The sequence below is a fragment of the Manduca sexta genome, chromosome 27 (genome assembly GCF_014839805.1).
Source record: "Manduca sexta isolate Smith_Timp_Sample1 chromosome 27, JHU_Msex_v1.0, whole genome shotgun sequence".
NCBI classification, from domain to species: domain Eukaryota; kingdom Metazoa; phylum Arthropoda; class Insecta; order Lepidoptera; family Sphingidae; genus Manduca; species Manduca sexta.
In genome coordinates this window covers 11788069-11799420 of record NC_051141.1, presented here as the reverse complement: position 1 = coordinate 11799420, position 11352 = coordinate 11788069, and the positions used below count along the sequence as shown (strand labels likewise).

The 11352-nt window shown below is 34.2% G+C and overlaps 1 protein-coding gene across 2 annotated transcripts in view; it reads left to right on the top strand.

Annotated features, from left to right (window-relative positions):
* The first annotated feature begins 427 nt into the window (after positions 1 to 427).
* The window catches only part of LOC115448900 (discoidin domain-containing receptor 2), a 47090-nt gene continuing 36165 nt past the window's right edge, over positions 428 to 11352 (top strand). For both annotated transcript variants that reach the window (XM_030176516.2, XM_030176515.2), the window contains exons 1-2: positions 428 to 669; positions 8320 to 8426. In XM_030176516.2, the coding sequence (XP_030032376.1) occupies positions 8360 to 8426 (67 nt within the window). In that variant the 5' untranslated portion in view covers positions 428 to 669; positions 8320 to 8359. The remainder of the gene's footprint in view (positions 670 to 8319; positions 8427 to 11352) is intronic.

Genomic DNA, 11352 nt, shown 5'->3' with positions numbered 1-11352 from the left:
TCATTATTCAATATTTCAATGCTATTTCAATTTTTTTTTGTATTTTATTGCTGTATTCACACAAGATTTCTTAAATGCGTGTATATAGCTGTCAAGCTTAGCGAAATTATATGTAAGTTAGTAAATTTGTAAATTTTATATTATTTTATTTAGTTTGTAAATCTTTGTGCCGTTGTTTGTTATCCTCAAATAAGTTGAAGAAACTGGTGTTAGATTAAAATGAATTATATTGTTGAAATTAGGTATATATATTATCTTTATAAGGCATGTTGTGCAGTTAGATTTTTAAAATATTAACTTATTTACACTCTACACCGTCCAACATTTTTTCCTATCAAAAGGCTCTAATCGTGTGGTAGTAGTATTATGAGACCGAAAGGTGCCCATAGACGACAGAGTACACTGTCAATGCCATCAGTCATTCGAAGCGCACTTCAATGCATTCAAAGGGCCCTATTGCTTGGTTGCCTCGGTGGTGTTCCGATAATTTGAACATTTACACAAAAATTTAAATGAAATGTTTTAGAATGGTCGTTAATTATTTGATTTGTGTTTAATACTTGAGTGTTGCTATAAGTTATGGCGAGTGTTTTAATCGGTGTAAGGACGAAGTTATGTTAATTTACTGTCCATGTAACCGGGTTCCACCTATGTACCTGCCTCTTGAAGGTGCGTTGCATTCTTGTTTATACTGCTTGGTTAGTTTAGTGTGTCTCGAACACCATACACAGAAAGATTTAAGTCATACTTTAAATTATAATTTATGTTTTTGTATACGCAAATGGTGACAGTCGAGTAATAACTTACGTGAAACTATTGTTAGTTCTTTATTATCGGATGCATACTTCTCAGGTACTACAATCAACACTGTCGCAAGTTTTATATATTTTTTCACAATATTCCAATCTGATACTATATTCAAACATGGTAAATATATATATATATATATATATATATTTTATAGAGGTACTGAAGTAGTAAATAATTATTATAATTTTAAATGTTTCGTACGTACTAACTAAAACATTATTCAATCTTGTAAAGAATAGAAAGTTCACTAATAAATGATATACCTACATATTCAATTATTAATGAAATAATATTATCTTGTTAAAAAGTATTTAAATTACTTATTCACCTTTATTTAAAAATATTAATTGTCATCAACATAATATATTAAATGCAATATTGTTATTTTGATGTATATTATTTTTTAGCAGGCCTGTTGCATTTGTTTGAAAAAGAAACAAGGCAAGATTAAATAAGATTGGCTTGGTTATTAAAATATATAACTAAACCATAAAATCTGAATGCAATCTGTCTATTATGTAATATAATATTCTTTCCCTCTAAAGAATATACCCTTACCTATTTCATAATTCTATCATAAGTATTCATGTATTCCCTAAATGATTTTGTTCCATTTTATATTGTAAGAGTATTTAAAAAAAATGATACATCTTCAAAACAAAGTTATAATTTATTAAGTTTATTAGATATATTTTGCCAATCCCATTAGGGATTTTATAATGTAGTATTTTGTAAAATTTATCTGAATTTAAACCCACACCTTTATTCAGAATATAACATGTTGACTTTCAATTTGCATGTTTTCTTATTGATATTGGTGTTGGCATAAACATTAGGAACAGTGAGGAGTGTTACACTTTATTCTTAACATGGTTGCATACTAATATTCTATTATTTGTAATAGTTAAAAATTATATAAAAGAACTTCTTTTGGATGATTTGTACATAATTAAGGTAAAAGCTAAGCTAAAATCTTTTTGACAAATGCTAGAACAATAAATTGATCTCATACTGAAACAGTATAAAGCCAGGCAAGTTAACAAATTATCAAAATTAATTTGATTACACCTTGTGCCTGTAATGTCGTCTAAAACTTAAAATATAGATATGCATTAGTTTTCAAAATGGTCAATATATTGCTTCAATTCTTTTGTTTCGTGCTACCTACAACAATACTCCCACCTGGGTATATTCTTAAGCTGTAAGTAGTTATAAATATAGATTTTGTTAAGCCTCTTACAAATTTAATATTAGAAAAAAAGCACACATTATGTGGATGTCAATAAGTATTAACAAAACAAATTTATATTATATCTGAAGTTGAAGGATTTTCCTATGTATTATTATCTAGCGTAAAAATATATATTACTTTATCGAAGTAAAGACCTTGTATGGTACTTCTTTGTTTATAGCAAGGTTCTAAATATAAGTAACCATAAAGATGAGAGACATCAGGTGGCTGGTTGGCCATGCCTCTAATGCTGTTAAACCCTACAGTGCCATGCCTACTAAAACTACACGGTGGCCCCTTTCGAGGCAGCAAGGATGATTTAGAATCCTCTGACAAGTGAATAAATAAATCTTTTATCAACATGTTTGTTCCTTTGGATTGTGTGAGAAAAAAATCTTAAATGATTATGACTTTCAGTTGAATTTTCATAACGCTGATATTATTCGTACTATTTAAAAAAATACGTACCTAGTAACATACCAGTAATATACGAGTATATATTATAATATATTCTCAACGCGACTTTTTTAAATTCTAATTTTAAAATAACGAATGTTCTTATAGTTTCCCTATTCTCTTCTTCGACCATCTCTTCACTGTTCCTAAAATTTTTGATCCCATCCCTAGAATAAATCAATTTTAATTCTCATCAGTTCATTTTCACGACGGATCAACAAACATGATTGGGAGGTTTATTGATATCGGCGGTAAAGAACCGTTGTCGGCCAAATTTATTGTATTGTCGGAATTTTTGTATATTTCATGCTTCTAAGGCCACCGGTTTCGGCTGTAAGGGGTTTATCAGTCAAACATTTTAATATTTTTATTAAGGGCTATTAATACTAAAACACATCATGCCTTTATATCCAAAGGGGTAGGCAGAGGTGTCGCCAGAACAGTGGACAACCACTTTTCACCATTTGTGTTCCGTCTCATGATGTGATAGAGGGCGAGCCTATCGCCATAGCGGGCATAAATTCCAGACTTCGGACTGCTACTGAACAGAAAACCCTAATATCACTTTCCCGACCCAGGATTTAAACTTGGGACCTCAGACTAGTGTGTACTGCGTTCCGCCACTAATACAACAACGCCACCCAAGTAGTCTATGACTATTTTTCCATTTCCCTCCTGAATGTGTTACCATCCCTATTTTTTAATTGTAACAAAATTCAAAACCACAAATCTAAAGAATTTATATGAAAGGTGAAAATGACTTACAAACGAATATAAAAGAAAAACAACGGGTTTCTTTTGATGCAAACAATGTGGTAGGCTTAATGACTTGTGTGGATGACACTTATAAAAGACGCATTGTCCATCAACACCACGTTACTACGGACCTTGACACCAGTCTAGATCTTTAACGACATTCGCGCTATTGTTAGGCACCAACAGTCATTCTTTTGTTACGAGTTGAAGGGCTTATGCACTGTACACATTGATGTTACGCGTATATCTATTCAGTGTAAGAGTTTTGTTTATTTCTTTGAAATCTCTTTTCCTGTTATTGTTTCATCTGGTTATTTAATTCGTTTTGTGGCTTGAACTCGTGGTTTTGCACAAATTGTATTAGTTACTGTTCGTCGGATTACCGTTACCGAGCCTAAAATTGGATAAAATGTTGGCAGGGTTCTATTGAAACGAAAACGAACGGTGCGACTAGAGTGTGTGCTGATAGAACCAGTGTACTTTTACCCGAACTACATACTGATATCAATGAAAGCGTAAAACAGATTTGGCGAAGTCGCTGAGTTAAGCTTATAACGGTTATTTCATAGTGTAAATATCTTTATTAGCGCTTACAAACAGACCTGATTTATTATTTAGGTACGCCATGACGGAAACTAAATTAAAAATGAAACTGATAGAGATCAATATATTTTTTCTTAAAAAAGTATTTCTTACTCTGTCAATGTCATGACCCCCACAATAACTTCTGTAATAGCAGTAAGTGGAGTTCACTCTATCTATCATTATTTTATGTGCACTGTATCGTGACGCTACACGTCGCTTTGGTACTAAAATCTACGACCATTCGTATCTACCGCATACGCATCCATAATTCCCCTTTGATCTCCTGTCCCAATTGAGTTTCAATCGTCCTTGATCCGCTGCGTTAGTTGTGGTGAGCCGCTTTGTCAGTGTGATGTGTCTTTAATGATTACTAACCGTTTTCTATATCCTGGCCATGTATTACTTGTTTGATTGATTCCGTTCAACTTTTAAGTCGCTTCTAAAAGTGCGTCTAATAGTAACATTACAAACTTTATATTTCTAGACTTTAGTGACAAACATCCATGGTATCTTTACATTGGGGTACGTCAATTTAATATAATATAGCTAATATTAGCTAATACGCCTGTCATAATGCGCCGAAAGCGCATTTGAATACACAATATGATTGAGATTTCGTATGTATAATGCGGACTGATGTTAGCTAAATCATTATTTATGGTTGTTTGTCCTATCATGTCTTTTATTTTAGATGTGATTTCTAACTGTCATATTGTCAATCAATTATACATATTTGTATAGAATTGATCATAAATGCTTTATTTTTTGCATTTTCTGTCATCTCACGCATGTCATCATTGTTTTAAAATAATTTATGCATTAAAATTATTTATGTTATATATGCTCACACAAACATTTAAGTTTATGTTGTCTTTTTTGCTTCATATTGATATTTCCAAGTTATTAAAATCTAAAAAATCATTCATAAAAACTATTTTCTGTAACTTTTCCGGGTAACGCTTTGTTCCGTGAGAGCCTACGGGGTGTCGCGGCGCGGCGCCGTCGGCCATACGAATGTGTGTACTGTGTAGTTTTACCGGAGTGTTTATTTTACTTATTTGGGAAAATAGAAGTTTTAATACGTTGTACAGGGTTGACGCTTTCGTAATTAGCGACGTCATTCACTTGGGCCAACTTGAAGTTAGCATTCAAATTTTTTATCAAACCGTAAACTATTAACGCATGGAACCGCGGTACCACTTCGTTGACTTTAAAGCAATGTATCCTGGATTAATTAATTTATTTATTTATTTGTACTTCACGTACAAAAATTATACATAGGCGGAGTTAATGCCGTAGGCATTCTCTCCCAGCCAACCTTAGGGTGGAGCAGAGATAATCATGGTAGGTGCATTATATATTCGGATTTCTGTATAATCTGTATCTTTGTTTGTAGTTTTTAACATCTCATTTTTTTTTATTTTAACTAAAAAGACCAGTAAGATTATCGAATGCTTTTCTTGCAAAAACAGTTATTTACTTAGCTTCAGGTATATACATTTTATCACTAATAGTGTTTATTAAATCAAATGAGACTGTTATATAAAAAAATACTCAAATGAATAGATAATAGCGTAGTCATACTTTTTGGGTAATTTTTGTTTTCTAAAATCATTAAAGGACAATGCCCAAAACCAGGCTATCTTTGCGTTAGTCATGCGTCTTAACCAAATATCTCCAGAAAATCATCATTTTAATTATTACTTCATTTGTATTTATTTCAGTCGTAAGCGAATGGGGGTTTAAAAGATAGGAAAATAAAAAGTTGTTTAATTGTTGCAAATGAAACACCGGATAATTTACTGCCAATATGGCGAAATGATACCAATTTTTAACAAATTCCCATTTTAAATGTAATAAAAAAGTAAATAAGTACGATAGATGTGCTTGTACTTGAATCTTCTTTAATATATATGTATATTATTTTATAACAATATATTTATTCATCTCAAATATATTGTTATAAAAGAGCGGCGATAGCCTAGTTGGGTGTGGAACGGACTGCCGAGACGAATGTCCGCAGGTTCAAATCCCAAGGGCACACACCTCTGACTTTTCTAAAAAATCATGTGTGTATTCTTTGTGTATTTATCGTTCGCTTTAACGGTGAAGGAAAACATCGTGAGGAAACCTGCACATCTGAGAAGTTCTCTATAGGAATTTCGAAGGTGTGTGAAGTCTACCAATCCGCACTAGGCCAGCGTGGTGGACTAAGGCCTAATCCCTCTCAGTAGTAGAGGAGGCCCGTGCTCAGCAGTGGGCAAGTATATAATACAGGGCTGATATTATTATTATATATTGCTATAAAATAATACATTTTACTTAATAATTATGACCAAACTCCAAATAGCTGGTAAAAAAGAGAAAATATTTATCGTTCCAAAAACAAACAAATGGCGACTTGTACTTGCATTGACAGAAATACTAAAGTCAGCTAAAACATATCTGGACTTTATTATTTAATTATAAAAATATGGGTACAGATTATTATTACACTGGCAACTGAAATTAGTGACATTTTGACACTTTAGATTTGTTTGAATGTTAAATCATTATATATTATATTTTAATATTTTATCTTACTCAAAATCGGAGTGTTTTTCTTATGTATTTTAATGTTGAGTCGAGAAATCCTCTCTTAAAAAACAACGTGTATAGTGTGTGTTTCGAACTTTGAGACGCAATGTCGTCTAGAGCCTAGACCCAGGACAGTTAATCGAGACGGCATAACCCGGCGGTGTATTAACTGCACCTTTGCAGTGCCAAAGCAACGATAAGTATATTTCTTGGACGAGCTGTCCGGTTTGTAAGTTATGTAGATTATTATTAACATACCCAAAATGTGGGAAAAATCTTGCCAAAGTTAAAGAAAACAGTTTAATAATAATAATAATGGAAACATGTTTACTCAACTTCTACATTATATTTTAGGTTTCAAGGCTGGAATGAGTTTGTGTTGCCTGCTGGAGATCAGCTAATGGAGAGGTTCACAGACAACAACATGACATGACCTGGCCAGCGCTGCAAGAAGTCATTCACTCACTTCAGGAGTATATATAAACCTGCTGCAACTATATCAAATTCTTTTTTTTATTTTAGGATGCCAAGAATATATACCTCTATTAAAAATATACATCGGATATCGTATTTCTCGTTTTATTTTTCTTTCCCTATGATAATTAACTATTAGCCTAATCAGGCTGTGAAGTGAGTGGCCTGGGATCGGAATCCTCCAAAGACGGTTGGCGTCAGGCATACAGCCGGTCATAAAAGCTAAGCTGAATCTATTCTACAATATGTATTGACGCCATATTGGAGTGAGATAATGGTAGATGGAAAAAAAGATTACGTAATCCATGTAATAGAATAAGTCGTTATGCAGAAAAATATATACACAAAAGATCAGGTAACATATCCTCCGTGAAAAACTAATATTCCGTCATACTATCTTAGAAGTTTTATTGAAGTTTCGTCTTATCAGATATGTTAGTACCTATCAGTTTCTTATGAGGGCAATTAAAGCTAGGTGAAAAGAACATCCAATAATTGCTTATTGCAATAACAATTAGGTACTGCCATATTGAACTTACTTAGGCACGTAAGTACTTTCTACCGTACATTATTGCAGTCCATACTTAACCTCAAAATAACCGCGTTATAAAAAATCTGATTACTCCGAACTCCAATCGAATATCCAATTGTTTTAAATTTTTATAAAAACTAGGACATATTCCCTATAGTTTAGTGAAGGTTTTGTACAGACGCAAGCGTAGCCCAACTTTCATACAAAAATGGGCATTCTCCTTTGTTATTGTAAAACCAATTAAAATTGTTTTGTAGAAAAATATTGAATATAACGTTAACAGTAGCTTTGCTTTACTGATAAAGGCAGACAGAGGGTTATACGTTGACGTAAATGTTTTGCGACATTTTAAAATTTAAAATAAACGTCTCGAGACGGAAATTGGGTGATCTTAATCAACATTTACCTACGTCTACCCTCCGAGCGATAAGAAATATAGTTTCATAAACTCGGCAGGTTTTCGGTTTCGTATTTCACCCTTCGACATTTAAAAATAATATATGCACTTACAGACGCGAAAGTGTCCATTAAGGCTTAACGAAAAACGGAAAAGCAAGCTAAAAAGGCAATGAGCATGCTCATATCAGCCAATGAACCGATAACCATTCCGATAAACGAGCTGCAGAATAGAGACCACTTTTAGGCAAACCCATTGTAGCAGAATCGGGCGAGCTCATGCGGTGTCTACCACATACGCTGCGTTAGTGAAAATGATGATGAAATCTAATTCATGTTAAACTATTATGACCCCGTAAACGCATTAAACCTACAAAACCACTAAACTTAGTACATGAATATTGTGAAAATGTGCGGACATTCTAGACAAAGGGATAAGGGCATGCGCATTATAAGAACTTCACTAAAATCTGTGTCAACTACAGTGGACTTTGTGTTTCAGAATTGAGGCGTCGGTAGAATGGTGAAGTGAGCGTGGCGAGATGGTGCCGTGTGTGGTAGCGTTGCTGCTGCTTGTGGAGACCACGCTACTTCGCGCACTCGACATATGTAAGTAATCATTACTGTAAGCTTAGCGTTCAGAGAGTGGAAAAAGACAATCCTAACAATCGTGAAACAATACTATAAGACTACCAAATACAATTATTAAAGCAGGTTTCATAAGAACAAATTAACTCATTCCAAGATATAATCTCCAGACATTGTATTCTTCTATCGCCCCGTTTTCGTATCGGGCAATCTTTGTTCCGGTGGGGACAGAACCTGCGGTTTCTCATTTCGCAGCCTGCTCCTCGTCTCGGATGCCACGGGAGTTGTCATTGTCATGTAACTTGCAGTGGTATTGTTCTACTGTGATTGGAATTGGTCTAGCCGCCGCATTACATCTATGCACTGCCTTCCGTCAATTAACCTACAGATACGATACAAAGGGCGGCCGTACATCGTGTGTAGCTGATTTTGAACGGCCGCTGAATACTCGAGATTGGATTTCGATTCAAATTGACATTGAAGATATTGTGTGCGGCCTAGTCCACGCCGAATCGTAGACAAATTAATTTCATAACATTGCAGCGATCGTTGCTGGTCAGATATATTGACCTCCGTTTAATTACACATTTTACGATTATTTCATCGTCCGTGATTTTATTAGATATCATATACATATATCAAAATTCGAATCTAAACAGTCAAAATTCAACTTAACAGTCTGAATTGCTTTATTAATCTGGTAAGTGTTAATATTTCACTCCGAATAATACTCGCAATAATTGTCGTCTAAATGAACGGGGCAAAATCGATGAATCCATCAACATATTTTCCCAAACGGACACCAATATGAGATTCCATAAACAGGAGATTATAGTTCCGTCTGCATTTGCATTAATTCCCCGTGCATTTCAATTGAACCGGAGCGGCATACGCGATCAGAGCCTTCATTAGTCTTGGATTACTATGAAATATGAATATAAGGCCGATATTTGAAGCGGTGAATGAAAATTTCGCAAACTAAAAGCAGCTTATAGTGCATCATAAACATGGACGCACATTCACAGCGGCGGACACAAAGTTGCAAATATTAAACTCGCTCGCCGCGGTTCATAACATTTATCTGGCTGTTCCCAAAACGGTTTGCATATTGCAAAAGTTTTACATGTATTTACGCATTACGCTGGTCGTGCGACTGTCCATTGATTTACGATAATATGATCTAAAGTGTAATACTAGTGTTGGGAGCAGGCTTTTCTAGAAACTACTACGCAGATAGTTTCACCTAATGTTTTAACTCCATGAACATTTGAATTCTACACACTTGGTAAGAGAAAATTGTTTTCGTATCCCACACAGTATAATTATATAATTGAAAATATAATTAGAATATTAATAGATCTTATCATACAATCAATCTATACTTAAAATAATAGTTCTAAATATATATTTACGTCATACTATACATGTAAGGATCGATTAGAAATCTAATACAGTCTTTGTTCAATTAACATTATAGTTGTTCAAACACACATGAAATTCTGCTTTAGAGAAACGTTTCTTTATTTTACATCTCGATTAACATTGTCTTTCAACTCTTTGTGACCTGGGATGGGATTAGATTTCACTTTATTTTCAGGAGCCACTTCCCGGAATATTCTAGGTGTAATAAATCACATCTAGATTCTATGAAATGGTTATTTATCAGTTAGTGTCGTGGTACACGTGGATTTTTTTTTTGCATGTATCGAGCATTTTAGTTTGGCTTGCATAAATAGCGTAACTATATTCTAGTACCTGTGTTTTTTTATACTTGCACGGCATAGTGACCCTCTGCATCTAATGGTGAGTGGAGTGCGGTCCAATAGAATGTTTACTGACGAGAGATGACTACCCTCGACACTCGACACAATTATGCCGGCCTGTTGGAATTGAATATACGCAGGTTGATCCCGGAACGCGACACATTTCCGTGGGCCGCTACGGCGGATTTTAACAACTTTGCACGGTGGATGTTCTCCGGGCAGAAATAAAATATATCCTGCCACCAACAACATAACATACATATATCTTAACACCAGCATTGGTTATTCCAAATAAAGCCCAATAGGTTAAATATTTCATTGGGTAATTGTATTCGCCAACAAAAACAAAGGAATATAATTTTGAGTATAGATAACGAAATTGGACATCTCTTTGGGAATAAGTCATTGTAGCATAACTCAATAATTAGGTAAAAAGATTTTTTAAAACATGTAATCCGCCTTTGTTTGTTGAGCATACGAGAACCGCCCGGTAGAAACATAACAGTAACTAGATAATATTTCCTGTTTCCAACCTTAACGTTTTAATGAGATTTACTTTTAAAACATTTTCGCTTACCAAACCTAAACAGTGCGATAAAAGAAACAAAATGTGTACAATCCTGTCGGTTATTAAATTTCTTGTAGCTACATTAATGTGCCCGCCGTCCTATTTTCACTATCAACAGTGTTCGTTTAACGACAGAGCACGTCATCGAGGCTAGACTGCCGGGGACAGTCTCATGTGAAACACTAACATATATCATACACTACTAAATGACCTCACAGCGAGTAACAAGGTCGTATGTGCCTGATGGAATATATGTTCTCCGGTTACAGGTTCACTGACGCGGCGCTCGTTTGCACAAAACCAAAATGTGACCACGGCTCAAATAAAATTTCTATCTTGTAGTCATTTGCTGTTTATTTTTGAATTTATTTGTAAATTACTGGTTAGGGATTCTACATACTTGTAATCGGGGTATTTAATATGCCTTAACGAGCAATTGTGCCTTTTTATACGAATACTTCTGTCTCTGTCTGTTCGAACACGCGAACGCTCACAAAATAATGGATGGATTTTAATATAGTTCGTATACTGGGTTTTACACACATTTTTTTACAAATTTAAGTTTTATCGCGAGGAGTCACGATATTCCTGTGAGGATTATCGTAAATGCTTTAAA